This window comes from Elgaria multicarinata, chromosome 7 (genome assembly GCF_023053635.1).
Source record: "Elgaria multicarinata webbii isolate HBS135686 ecotype San Diego chromosome 7, rElgMul1.1.pri, whole genome shotgun sequence".
In the NCBI taxonomy this organism is placed as follows: Eukaryota; Metazoa; Chordata; class Lepidosauria; order Squamata; family Anguidae; genus Elgaria; species Elgaria multicarinata.
The window spans coordinates 103,479,853-103,494,747 of NC_086177.1; the positions used below are offsets into that span (position 1 = coordinate 103,479,853).

The following is a 14,895-nucleotide window of genomic DNA, read 5'->3' on the forward strand; positions in this document are numbered from 1 at the left end:
AGTGATTTATTTAAGAAATTTTCTTCATCCTGAAATGCACTCCATCCTTTGTTTCAGCTCAGTTCTAGTATTTAGGGAGTGTCTGTCTTAAATGTTATTAAGAGTGAGAGAAGCAAGAATGCTAATCTGGACATTTAGAAAAGGCCAAGCAAATACAAATGGCTATGCTACTTCCACCATGCCTGCCTCTTTTGTTAGCAGGGGTGTTGCTAGGCCTGAACTCATGGCCCCCTGGCCCTGAATCTCTTACCCAGGTCCCCGGATGTATTCTTTGTTGGAAAGTGTGGTATGGCTTACAGCAGAGTTGCCTTAGATAGAGAAAGCATGGCAATACAACATTTAATATTAGAGACAACAAACGAAGGCTGGAGCCAATTTCGAAGAAGTTCAAATCAACTTACGTTATTAATGCTGTTAGACACATGAATAGAGAAGGCTGTCATCTATATCATTATCTATATCTATCTATCTATCTTACCCGCCTCTCCCTTTGGATCGAGGCGAAGAACAACATTAATACAACAATACATTAGAAATCAAATGCATAAAACTAATTAAAAGTACACATAAAACCAATGCAATATTAAAATAAACAATCAGGGCATCTTAAAATTCTTAGGTTTGAAATGTTTAACAAGTAGCCGCTAAAGCTGGGTGCATGAGTGTAAGTAAGCGAATGAGATATGGTTACTTGCTTCCTCTCGGGAGAGACTGCATGTTGCTTGTCGCAGAAGCAAGAGGAAAAGGATGAAGAAGGAGAGGAAACAGGGAAAACGAACTGACAAGCTACAGGACAATCTCTATTGCCCCTCGTGTCTGGAAGCATGAAGATTTTTTCCTGTTTTAAGCTTAATTGCAGGAGGTGGAGGCAATTTTCCTTCAGGAGGGAAAGAGAGAGAAGTTGGGGGGGGTAGAGTGAGAGGGGCAGAGGAAGAGACAGGCAGAGATTGCAAATTAATTGAAAAATTTACTTTACTTGGGCTGATTCGTATGAGAAATTTGTTGGCTGGCTTTGACCCCTGTGAAATTGAAATAAATCCATGTAATTATTTCTAAATTTGCACACACACACACACACACACACACACATGCAAATCCTATGCAGATTTGTGTCCTATGGGCCCTGGGCCCCGAATCTTTTAAGTGCCTAGCAATGCTCCTAGCAGGGGGAGACATAGGCCCACTATGCTTTGCGCAGTGCTAACAGCAGAATTTCAGATTTTTGCTGAAAGGCAAAATATACTTTTAATTTGCTAAATGAGTACATTAAGGAAATATTACTGCATGAATTATTATCAAGGTGATGACATTAATAAGAATTTTAGCTTATCTATGACATGGGAATGCTCTGGTTAAATCTGTCATAGATTTTCATTCTACTGAAAAGCTAACTCATGACCATTTTGAGCTACAAGCATAGTTTTACTGTTGGCATCTGCAAATGCCATATATATATATATGACTTCTGGGTCAACTTAAAATCACATTTGAATTCCATAGAAGTAATAAAAGTCCCTCTCTGTTGCAGTGGCCTGCCCTCCAGGTACCTCCTTCCAAAATGACAGCTGCGTTCCTTGCCCTTCTGGATTCTATCAAGACCAAGCAGGAAGCTTCCTCTGCATCAAATGTCCTCTTGGGAAATCGACCGTCTCCACTGGAGCTTTCAAAGCTGAGCACTGTAAGAGTCCTGGAGTATTATATTTTGCACCTTCCCTTAGACACTGGAGAGAGATTGGTTTCTAGAACAGGGGTTGGATCCAAGATTGGCCTTCTGTGAGAGCAATGGCTCCAGTCACCGAAGGTCTCTCCTTATTTTGGGGGACGGCCCCAGACACCACACCTCACCCTATTCAGCATTTTCTCCTGAATCTCTTATTGATGGGGCTGGAAGGGCTGCCATAGGAAGGAAAGGGTGTGATGACCATGTCTGCCAGCACAATTAGTCCAGCGTAAATCTGCATCCAACCAAATGGCTGGAAAGTCCATTTGAAGAAGTTTCTACAGATGATGGAGAATGAGGTGGTGCAATTCTGGGATGGATGGCATTAGGGTTGTATCTGATGGTGTTGTTACACCAGTGGGAGGAAATCAGTGACAGAATGGATTCCTGTCTCCTCTCTGCAGTCCTTTGCGGGTCTGCCAAATCTCAGGGGGGGGGGTGTTGGGGGATCTTCAGGAGCAAATTTGAGTTATGCATGGGGCCTGCAGGAGGGAAGTCCTGTTGTGTCAGAGGACATCTGTTTGTATAAGGGTTTGATTCAATCTTCAAATTACAAGTAGGGGAATCACCTCTACCAAGGTGCTGGAATGGACTGTACAACACCATTCAGTGTTGTTTTTAAAAAACATTCAGTGTTTTTTTTAAAAAATCATCATCACCATCCTCCTCCTAGCCTATTAGGGTGACAATTTCTAGCTTCACATGTGGAAGATCTCAGGTTCCAGAGCTGGCATGAGACATTTTGCTGTCTGAGGCCAAAGAGCAAATTTTGCCTCCCCACCACTGAAAGACAAAGTACATAGTACCCAAAGCTGTCCATGTTTTTGACTGCTGAGGCAGAAAATCCCACAAGCACCCTTCTTGCGAGTAAAGAAAGCAATAATAAAGAACTAATGAATTTGCTGCCCTTTCATGACACAAAATCACTCTGCCTAATTTAGCGCTGGCCCTTACTTCCACCCCAAAACCTGGATGGAGCTGAAGTTGTATAGTCCACTCCACCACCTTGTAGTCTGAAGATTGGATCCAACCCTCATGCAAACAGATTTGCTGCCCTTTCAAGACATACCGGTCATCTCCCTGAGGCAGCTTTCTCACTCTGCTTCATGGCAGGGCTGGCCCTTATTTCCATCCCAATATCTCCTTTTAAAATACCAGAAATTTGAGGATAGTTTAGCTTAAAGCTCTTACTGCCAGTGACAAAGCTTTGGAAGAGGCATTTTGACCTGTTAGAATGGTGTAAAAACAGCTGCACAAAACCCACTGAACATTGATGGTTGGGGAAAGGGGTGGAGCTTGGGGAAGGGGAGGAGCCATCAGAGGAGCCCCTGAGGTCCAGATTGGTCTCCAGGAAAGTTGGAATTGGCCCCAGGGCCTGAGGGTCAACACCACTGTACTATGCTTTCTACAAGCTATAATATAGGGCAGGGATGGGCTCTCCAGAAGTTGGTAGACCACAGATATCATCATTTCTGTCTATTGCCCATGATACTGGGGATGATGGAGGTTGAAGTCATAGAATCATAGAATAGTAGAGCTGGAAGGGGCCTACGAGTCCAAATCCCTGCCTATTGTAGGAATCTACCTTAAAGCATACCTGACAGATGGCTGTCCAGCTGCCTCTTGAATGCCTCTAGTGTATGAGAGCCCACGACCTCCCTAGGTCATTGGTTCCATTGTCGTACTGCTCTAACAGTCAGGAAGTTTTCCTGATGTCCTGCCAGAATCTGGCTTCCTGTAACTTCAGCCCATTACTCCGTGTCCTGCACTCTGGGAGGATCAAGAAGAGATCCTGGCCCTCCTCTGTATGACAACCTTTTAAGTATTGGAAGAGTGCTATCATGTCTCCCCTCAATCTTCTCTTCTCCAGGCTAAACATGCCCAGTTCTTTCAGTCTCTCTTCATAGGGCTTTGTTTCCAGACCCCTGATCATCTTCATTGCCCTCCTCTAAACACGCTCCAGCTTGTCCGCATCCTTCTTGAAGTGAGGAGCCCAGTCCAACAACATCTGGAGGGCCACAACTTTCCTACCCCTGATATGTACACTAGGTGTACACTAGGTGACAGAAATGTACACTAGGTGACAGAAATCCCAGCTGGAGGCTGAACCGACTCATTCTAAAATGGTGGACTTGAGAATCTAGAACTACCAAACAAAAATCAATCCCAACACTTTTCCCTTTCTGTTCTCCTGCAATAGGTCTTACTGACTGCCAAATGGATGAACAAGGTGTGCGCTGTGACGAAAGTGGCCAATATAGACCTTCCTATGAAGACCCTACCACCCAAAAATCGTTCTGTGTTGATAGCCTTGGAGAGATATTGGATTGGACAGAAACGGATGGCCCACTTAGTGATTCACAGTGTTCAGGTGAGTGGGCTGGTCAAGCTTTCATTACACGCAGGTCAAATCTCAACACAAGCAAGTGCATGCAAGAATGCCCCTCAAGGTGGATTCAGGTGAACACTGGCCAATTGGGAGCCACCTAAAAAGCAGCTCTGACAATTCAGAAAGGTGGATGTCTGTTGCTTCCAGCCATGTTTGTAAGTCCGTTGTTGCTATGCCTCATTCCCCCTTGGCTGCAGTGTTGTGGTAATAGGGGTCCCTGTAAAAGGAATCAAGAGGCTGCTGGTATACCAACAAATCTATTCATGTTTTGAAACTCCTTGGCTATGTCTTCCTTCCTGTGCTCTGTATCCCTCAACCCATCAGTATTGTTCCTCTATTTCTTCAGAGAAGTCATAAAGTTATAAATTCCAAAATATCATTCCTAAAATCTGTATAATATCTTTATTAGGGTAGCTCAAAGGTGGCAAAATACTGTGCAAGCTTTTGGGTTCCCCAGATCTCTTCATCAAGCAAGGTGGCAATCAAAGCAAGACAGAGAGAGAGAGAGAGATGGGATGGGATGGGATGGGATGGGGGGAAGTGGCTGATGTTCAAGCCATGGAGTCCACATTTGGTTACTGTCTGCAGATGCAAAGTTGCCACATAGCTATTAGCGATGAGAAGCTTGTCATAATAGAGAGATGGCAATCCCAAGTCAGCACTAGCATGGTTGAATACACAAGGATTTGACGCCATGCTTTTATAAGCTGAACACCCAAAGGTGGATGGATTTCAGTTTTTCCCACATTTGATTTTTTCTGTCTCAAATATGGAGGAATTTGTGAATTTTAGTAAATTCTTATCAGAGTTAAACTGAACTGAAATTCTTCCCCATCCCTAATTCTGCTTGGTGGTTCAAGACTAACACCCAAAACCAAGCTAGATGTATGTAAACTTTGTCAAATCTTCCAGTATTAGAGGCAGTAAGTCTGTATACACAAGCTGCTGGGGAACAGGGGTAGGAGGGTGGTGTTGCACCATGTCCTGCTTGTGGGTCCCTGGTCAACAGCTGGTTGGCCACTGTGTGAACAGAGTGCTGGACTAGATGGACCCTTGGCCTGATCCACCAAGGCTCTGCTTAACTTCTTATGTTACATTGGGTTTTATCTACACACAATGGAAACGTAGCTGACAAAAAGATGACAATGAGCTGGGGGATGTGAAGGCTATAACGAACTAAAAATGCTCTAATTCCAAAACCAATTTTACAAATTATTTCAATTGAACTAGGATTCAGGAGAAGCTAAACAAAGGGATTGAAGACAAGAGGGATTCTCTTGTCCTTAGGTCTGCCCTACACCAACCTATGTTGGTTTGATAAATAGATGTTGATTTATCTACTTCGGAACGCTGGTGGAATAATTGCTGCTCCGTTACTGACCATACAAACTTGCTCGCTAACTCCTTCCACAACTGACACCCACTGCCTTGTTTGCCCAAGTATTTATTTATTTATTTATTTATTTATTTATTTATTTATTTCATTTCTATACCGCCCAATAGCTGGAGCTCTCTGGGCGGTTCACAAAAATTAAAAACCATTCAAAGTATAAACCAACATAATGTAAAATACAATATAAAAGCTCAATCTGACGTTCGAAAGAAAACCCACCAAAAATGTGCAGGCCACATGAAAGAGCTTCGTGGCGAGAGAGGATCTGAGAGCAAAGTTTGCTTTCGACGTCTCTGTTCAGGACCGCAAAATATACATCAGAGATGAGCCTTCCGAACTGTCATTTGTCCTCCGAAAGCAAAAGCAGCCTACACTGATCAGAAACAAATGGTGGCTATTGTCAGTACTGTGGCTTGCAGGTGCTTTTGATCAAGTGTCATTTCTGCTTGGGGGAAAAAGCCACAGGGTTATTATTATTATTTATTTATTTATTTATTTATTTATTTATTTATTTATTTAGCACCATCAATGTACATGGTACTGTACAGAGTAAAACAGTAAATAGCAAGACCCTGCCGCATAGGCTTACATTCTAATAAAATCATAATAAAACAATAAGGAGGGAAAGAGAATGCACCAAACAGGCACAGGGTAGGGTAAAACTAGCAGTATAAAGTCAGAACAAAATCAAGTTTTAAAAGCTTTAGGAAAAAGAAAAGTTTTTAGCTGAGCTTTAAAAGCTGCGATTGAACTTGTAGTTCTCAAATGTTCTGGAAGAGCGTTCCAGGCGTAAGGGGCAGCAGAAGAAAATGGACGAAGCCGAGCAAGGGAAGGAGAGACCCTTGGGCAGGTGAGAAACATGGCATCAGAGGAGCGAAGAGCACGAGTGGGGGAATAGTGTGAGATGAGAGAGGAGAGATAGGAAGGAGCTAGACAGTGAAAAGCTTTGTAGGTCAACAGGAGAAGTTTATATTGGATTCTGAAGTGAATTGGAAGCCAATGAAGAGATTTCAGAAGTGGAGTAACATGGTCAGAGCGGTGAGCCAAGAAGATGATCTTAGCAGCAGAGTAGGTTGAATCAGGAATGTCTTCTACATGAAAGGGACAAGCAGTAGGGATGGGTTAGAATTGGGCTTCAGCTACGTAGTTTTGATAAGTATTTATCGACATTAACAACATTCTCCATATCTGAGACAAAAAAAGAGTTGAGATTTTAAACTTTTGAATGTGGAAGCCAACAAAGTGGACCAATTCATGCATCCAGGTCCAATGTTTTGATTGCTTTGCTATTAAAGATCTGGGTTTGAATCCCTGTATATTCAACTGTGTTTGTGACAGTGCATTAGGGGATGCCACTACTTTTTTTTCCTGACTGGCTCCTTATCTTTAATTTTCTTCCTTTTAAAGCAATGCTGGAGAGACTAGAAAGGGGAGAAGTCTTAAGAGCCAAGATACGATAAGCTTAAATTGCTTTAATGAGAGCTAATTTCACTTTTTTTTAATCTCCTATCCTTTGGGATCAAGCTGGCCACCCCTGGACTCTGGAAACTCTGTCAGACACATTCCCGGTGCAACATTTGGCATTAATTTAGGAACGGCTGTAAAAAGAGACCAATTCCAGATGAATAGCTGTGTTAGTCTGTAGTAGCAAAGGCAACATGTCCTGAGGTGTCTTGAAGGCTAACATATTTATGACGTTTCATGGGCAAAAGACTACTTTTTTGAAATAATAATAATAATAATAATAATAATAATAATGATGATGATGATGATGATGGATCAAGTTATAGCAACCAGGAACTACCAAAAATGCATCATAAAAGTTAACAGTGTAAGAACAGATTCATGTAGAAAATGTCATCAGTTCCAAGAAACAATAGACTATGTAACAAGAGGATGTAAAATTCTGGCAGGAATGGACTATACAGACAGACACAATACAGCTGCAAAAATAATTCATCAACAACTGGCCATCAAATTCAATCCCATGAAACAACCTATACCATACTATACATACTCACCTGAAGCAATCTTGGAAAATGTAGATCATAAAATATTCTGGGTCAGAAAAATTCATACGGACAAAACAATATCTTGTAACTGACCAGATATTACAGTTCTGGGCAGGATCTACACTACTGCTTTATAACAGTTAATAATGGTTTTGACAACTATTGGGCCACAGGACACATTCCATATACTGTTTCCAAACTTCTTTCAAAGTGTTATATCCTGCTTAGTGTAGATCTGGCCATAGACAAAAAAGAAAAACACATGTACCTCATTGACATAGCAATACCTAATGACAAAAAATGTAGAAAAGCAAGAGGAGAAGAGAGAAAAATATACACCACCGGCCATGGAAGTTAAAGAACTATGGCAACAGGAATAGGTCACAATTATTCCATTAGTCACCTGCATCATAGCAATTATTATTTTTTACAGAAAACCTTCAGGAACTGAAGGTCACACTTAAAACAGGTTCAATGGTCAGGAAATTCCTGAATCAGTAAAAGACAACATGATTTGGCATAGCCCATTATGTCCATCTAGTAAAACTGCCACGAGCAGGAAAAGAGATGATGATGATGATGATGATGATGATAATGATGATCCATAGCACCCTCTGGGGAAGTAGTGCTCTGGGATAAGGTTTCAAACCATTTGATTCCATTTTGTTCCTTGATGTAAGGTACCTCACTCCACAGCCAGGTGCTATTAGCATTTTGGGTTGTTGGGGCAGGGAAAACAGAAACAACAGTTGTACTTGACCTCAGAGCTAATAGCAGCTGGGGTGGGGGATTTATGTTGGGGGAAGGGTACTGGGAGAAAGGGTTAAACACCCTCTCCCAGAGCATCACTTCCCCAATCTTCAAAGCAGTCCCATGGGGCAGCCAACCAGCAATTTGAGATGAAGATGAGCAAACGCAGCTTCCCATACCTGGCTGTCTTTCAGTTGCAGATATGTGGGGACTAAGGGGTTAAACCAAAGTAGGGTGGTCTTATGCTACAGAGGACAGTCCTCTTTTTGAAGCCATTCTCTGTTTAAAGGGCTGACTAGTCCAATTTAAAGATAAGAGTAAAATCATGGTTGACTTTAATTCCATTTATTTTAATGGGTCTTCTCTAAGGAGGACTTATGTTGTATTTTACCCAATGAACCCTAAGAAGGGAGAGTTTGAAAAGGGTGTTGAAGTTGCCCATCCACACTTAGCAGCTGGACAACTGACTGACCATGCACAGAGGTCACCTGGCCACTAACTTCCCTGCCGCGGTGAGATTTATTGTAGTTCTGTTTATGTTATACCAATTTTTTTACATTTGTATCTAGATTTCACTCAAATCTGGAATGGCATCTCTGATAGTACTTATAAACAAAGATGGTCAAATATGAGAGTTCTTGGTTTTCTTTTTCATTTCAGTCCTCAGACGTTTTGAGAAGGTTCCTGCTTCCAGGCTTTCCTTTGCGACAGGGGAGGCAGAGATTATTGGATCGAAAACAATCCAAGGAGGACCTGGGAGCGCACTCCAACAGTGCATTGCAGGTAAGGGAGTGGCTTGCTGTTTCCACTTCACCGAAGAGGTTAACCTTTTGTGTAAAAGCTGGTCTGGAAGCAGCTTATAGTTTTTCTTTTCATTTTTCACAGTGCTGAAAATAGTGCAAGAGGCATTGATGGCCATGAATTGTTTGCCTATGCCACTTGCTTTTATGTTCTTATATTCATGAAGAATGAGGGTATCATAGAATCATAAAATCATAGAATAGTAGAGTTGGAAGGGCCATTGAGTCCCACTCCCCACTCAGTGCAGGAATCTACCCTAAAGCACACCTGACAGATGGTTGTCCAGCTGCCTCTTGAATGCCTCTAGTGTGGGAGAGCCCACAACCTCCCTAGGTCACTGATTACATTGTCGTACTGCTCTAACAGTCAGGAAGTTTTTCCTGATGTCCATCCGGAATCTGGCTTCCTGTAACTTCAGCCCATTATTCCATGTCCTGCACTCTGGGATGATCGAGAAGAGATCCTGGCCCTCCTCTGTGTGACAACCTTTCTAGTATTTGAAGAGTGCTATCCTGTCTCCCCTCAATCTTCTCTTCACCAGGCTCAACATGCCCAGTTCTTTCAGTCTCTCTTCATAGGGCTTTGTTTCCAGACCCCTGATCTTCCTTGTTGCCCAACTCTGAACACGGATGATCAGGGGTCTGGAAACAAAGCCCTATGAAGAGAGACTGAAACAGCTGGGCATGTTTAGCCTGGAGAAGAGAAGATTGAGGGGAGACATGAGTGCAAGTCATGATGGCTATATATTACTTCCAGTATTGGGAGCAGCATGACTCTCTATGCCATTTGCTGGGGAATAAATGCAGGAGGGTGCTGTTACATTCATGTCCTGCTTGTGTACTTCACAAAGGCAGCTGGTCGGCCATTGTTGGAACAATGTTGAACTTGATAGGCTTCTGGTCTGTTCCAGAAGGCTTTTCTCATGTTCTTCAGTATTGAACTCTGAACAGGTTTGGAAAATGACCACAAATAGGACACCAATGGGATAGTCATGGATAAGTGAGAAATTTGTTCAAGACCATGAAACCTAGACACTTGAAACTTGGCATATGTAATAAGGGAACCCTAGAGGTATTCAACTCACAGTTGGTTTTTAAATTACATTAATTAATTTTAAATACATTAAATGTGTCCCTGTGTTTTGAAGCCTGCAGTATCATCTTCAGTCACTAGGTGGAAGACTTCCCTCATTCAGTGCAGAGCTTTGCAGCTGGCACAGTTTGAAGCCAAGGAGGAGATGTCTGAAGGACAAAGTTATAAGCTGCCACCTCCCCACCACGGTTCCTCAGGCCTCCCTCTGGGGCTATATGCATCATGATAGGAGCCGTGCCTAGGGGTGCCATTGGGCGTGGCTTCAGTCAGATGGGGAGGGCGCAATATGTCCCATTGTGTCAGCTGTGTCACTTTGCTTGAAAACAAAATATAAGAACTTTTAACCACTGAGTGTTGAGGAAAAAAGGCTTTTCTGCTCAGTGCTTAACAGGGAAAATCTGATAAATTAGCTGCTGTTTGGAGATAAGAGCTTTCCCCTGCCAGGCGATGGGGCAAGGCTGGAGAAAGAAGCTGGCAGGCCAGATAGGGAATACCCGCTAACTGGTATGTTTGCAGTTTTCCAATCCGGGAAAGAACAACCTTAGCGGCAGATAACAAGTGTATAGTAATACACAGTTTGAAAGAAAGTGGAGTGATATTATCCCAGCGCAGAGTAACACCCCCACCCCCCCGCTGCAAACACGATCCAATATGTCAAGATATTTGACCGAGAACCCTGAATTCAATTCCATCCCCATGAAAGAGGCATGAATCCAGCATGGTAGGCTGCATATTTTCAACGTTTGAATCAGTTGAGTTGAACAGTCCTATTCATTCCGACAGGGGTCATGGATCACCTCTGTAATCTGTGTATTTTCTGTCTCCCAAACTACACAAGGGAGTTCCCCCCACCCCCAAATGTTGGGTACCGCTTCATGGTGACATTCCATCTGTTTCAGTTTCCAATTTCTGGTTCCCAAGTTTAGGAAGAAGAAAGCATTTTACTATTAGGCACCATTTAAAAAACGTGGAGTATCTGTAAACTGCCCAGAGAGCTTTGGCTATGGGGTGGTATATAAATGTAATAAATAAATAAATAAATAAATAAATAAATAAATAGATAGATGTCTAGGAAAAGGTGTTAACCTTTCTCTGAATGGACCGAAGACAATTGGGAGCCAATGCAGTTGACAGAGGACATAGTTGTGCGCAAGGGGTGTGCTGGGTGTGATCAGGCACACCCTAATGTCTCAAGCAATGATCACTCAATTGAGGGGGGCATTGAGTAGGGATCCAGACACAGTGGGAACAGCCCTCCAGCTGCCCTTTGGCTGCACCGCTGCCACGATGAAGCATCGCTGCCTCCAAGCGATCACCATTGCTCCCAGCATCAGGAGTGAAAATGAGTTGCTCTTCTGGGAACCTCTCTGCTGGGAGCTGTGGCCCTCAGCCACTAGGCTTCTGCTTGAGCAGCTGTGGTCAGGCAAGCCAGATGCTGAGTAGAGCATCAGTGTCTACAGTGTTTAATAAATAAATGACTGAAAATAATGCCCTTTATGACTGAGTATTCAATAAATGTTCGCCTTTAAAAAATAATAATCCCTGGGTGCACACCCTAAGAAAATGTGCTGTGTGCATGCCTACGGCAGAGGAATGCGCCTTCAGTTGACGTCCTCGTCAAATGAGCACCAGCAACATTCCCTCAGCTTCAAAGGTAGAAGCTATTCCTCCCCCCCCCCCCGCAAAAGTCTGAATGTAGGGTTTGTGCTATGTGTCTTTTTGTACTTTCAGAGTGCGAGAAGGATGCGTCGTGTGGGTTTCTCACATTGTCTGCTGCAGGGCCTGAAATGCTGTGTGAGCTCTACAGCGCTCAGGAGAGGAATTACAATTGTTCTGCTTCTGGACTGGTAACTGAATGCAGTTGAATTTGCCATGCTGATGATCTGGGTGGGGGTTGAGAGGCTGCTATTTGGATGTATACCTACAACCTCTTGGCTCTTCATAAAGTTGGCAGGTGCTGTATAGCCCTGGTATATTAAAGAGAAGGAGCCTGGAGGTTGTGATCCTACAGACTGGCTCAGTAAAAACAACACTTTTCTCTACACATTGGGAAAACTCCACTCAATGGTTGAGTTTGTTCTAACTCCTCTGTTGTGTGAGTGTGGGCTCCCATGGAGTTGAATTCAAGGCAATGTGATGTTTGATTGACAGTTCATCTGCACTCTCTTCTCCCCTAGTCCTCCTGATGGTATCCCATCAGCCATCGCTGGAAAAAAAAAACACCCAACCCAATCCCAGCCGCTCTCCTTAGAGTGGCACTCCCTCCTTTCGCTGCTCTTGCCAGAGAACTCTGTAGCCAGTGGGAAAAGTCCACTCAATGCAACAGAGCCCTCCACACAACACACAACACAACGGTTGTGCAGGTGGTGTGGAGGCAGCAGTGGCAAAAAAAGGTGGCAATTTCTCATTAAACGTTTCCAGGGAGCAGGACTTTGCCTTGTTTTAGAGAGAAATAACAGGGGTGGTTTTGCTGCTGCACCACTGAATGCCAGTGGCAAGTTCCGTGGTGTGACACCAGTAGGGACAGAGGTGTGGGCTGCAAAAAAGGCTCGTGGGCTGAATGTTACTTCCCCCCCTGCTTTAGATGTACCTAGCTTAGGTTGATTTGCAGAAGAATTGCAAAGATTTCCAGTTTGCAATTGTTTAAAACAAGGCAATAAAATGAATTCCCTGTGCCTTAACTTGTCCTGCTGAAATGAAGAAAGAGGGGTGGTGGTTAAGGGGTGTGAAAGTGGCTTGAGCTCCATTCCAGGACCCCAAAACAAATGAGTGGGCTCAGAATTCTTTCATCCTAAGTATACGCCTTTCACACCTGCTTCTAGTGATGGATCCCAGGATTCTATTAAAAATGAAATCAATCACACAAGCCTGAAGTTTGCCCAGTTCTGTCATGGACATCCATTTGAGCAGAAATTCTTTGGGTTGGGCAATGAGAGCTTATGAAGTCTAGAAAGGCTATGCTCCTTGCAGGCACATAGCCTACAAAGAAGAGCTGTGCACATTCCATCTGGCAAGAGTTCTCTTATTGGCTGAGCTGCTGCCGGGCTCTAAATTCTTCCCTGGCCTTTTCCAAGAAAATTAACTACTGATCTCCTGGCATGCATGGAGTTGAGTAACCCCAAAAGTTCCATATCTCTCTTCGTTTTTGATTTTGTTATCACCTCTGGGACATTCTCCAGTGCATGTGCTTCCTAGCTATGAAGCTGTTACTACCAGTCATTGCTGCCTTTATTATGTAGTCTGAAGGGGGTGGGCTCTTTGGCAAAATTTACTTCTAGGCCTTAGACCACTGTCCAGAGAAGTGATCCCTAAGAAACAGCTCCCTCCTTGGCTTGTATCATCCACCAATAAGTCTACCATAGTGTAAGTCCAAATTGTGAGAGCCAGTGTGATATAGTGGCTAGAGTGTAGGACTGGTGTAATTGTTGTCCCTTAACCAGGGATTTAAAGGCCCACTTCCCCGGCGCGTTAATAGCCAATCATAGAATCATAGAATCATAGAATAGCAGAGTTGGAAGGGGCCTACAAGGCCATCGAGTCCAACCCCCTGCTCAATGCACGAATCCACCCTAAAGCATCCCTGACAGATGGTTGTCCAGCTGCCTCTTGAATGCCTCTAGTGTGGGAGAGCCCACAACCTCCCTAGGTAACTGATTCCACTGTTGCACTGCTCTAACAGTTAGGAAGTTTTTCCTGATGTCCAGCCGGAATCTGGCTTCCTTTAACTTGAGCCCGTTATTCCGTGTCCTGCACTCTGGAAGGATCGAGAAGAGATCCTGGCCCTCCTCTGTGTGACAACCTTTTAAGTATTTGAAGAGTGCTATCATGTCTCCCCTCAATTCTTCTCTTCTCCAGGCTAAACATGCCCAGTTCTTTCAGTCTCTCTTCATAGGGCTTTGTTTCTAGACCTCTAATCATCCTGGTTGCCCTCTGTGTTTGATTGGTTGCCAATCAAACACATGAGGCTGGAGAATACACTTAATCCATTTACTTCCGATACTGCAGTATGGGGGTGCTCTCCGGTTCCACAAGATGGAGGCACCCAGAACAAACAAATATCACAGTATATACAGGCCCTGACTACAAGAGGGTGTTAGTCTCTTTCTAACCCTTCTATTGGTCAGTTCTGGATTAGCAAATTAAGTTACATTCAATTTCAAGTTAAGGTGCACAATCTCAACGAGTCATAGGTTACATTGGATACTCTATTGGTCGAAAGTTCTTCCCTTTGTCTGCTAGGACATGATGTCCACCATTAAGGAATGCAAATCTGGCATATAGCCACATGTAGCCACCCTTTGGCAGAGAAGCCATCTTTAACCCTTAACACATTACATTCATCAGAGAGATGAAACCTCTCCCTAGGGCCATCAATTTCCCCCTTTCAAGGGTTTTAACCTGCTTACAGAGCAGACCTTACAGAGAAGACCAAAGTATTTCATCTCTATGAATTTCTTCATTTCCTTTCGATTCTTCTAGATTGGGTCCTGGGTAGCTGACATTACAAGCAATACTTGGTTAGATGAAGTTGACAACATTTTCTTAAAGACATTCATTAGAGAGATGAAACCTCTCCCTGGGGCCATCACAGTGGCTAAAGCGTTGGGCTGGGAGTTGGGAGATCTGGGATCTAGTCCCCACTTGGCCATGGAAACCCACTGGATGCTTTGGGCCAGTCACAAACTCTCAGCCCAACCTACCTCACAGGGTTGTTGTTGTGACGATAAAATAGAGAGGA

At 43.5% G+C, this 14,895-nt stretch overlaps 1 protein-coding gene across 1 annotated transcript in view; it reads left to right on the plus strand.

Annotated features, from left to right (window-relative positions):
• TG (thyroglobulin) overlaps positions 1–14,895 on the plus strand; it is a 199,420-nt gene that overhangs the window by 62,721 nt on the left and 121,804 nt on the right. Inside the window, exons 21-24 of the mRNA XM_063131335.1 lie at positions 1,529–1,678; positions 3,921–4,091; positions 8,925–9,047; positions 11,889–12,004. Coding sequence (XP_062987405.1) covers positions 1,529–1,678; positions 3,921–4,091; positions 8,925–9,047; positions 11,889–12,004 — 560 coding nt within the window. The remainder of the gene's footprint in view (positions 1–1,528; positions 1,679–3,920; positions 4,092–8,924; positions 9,048–11,888; positions 12,005–14,895) is intronic.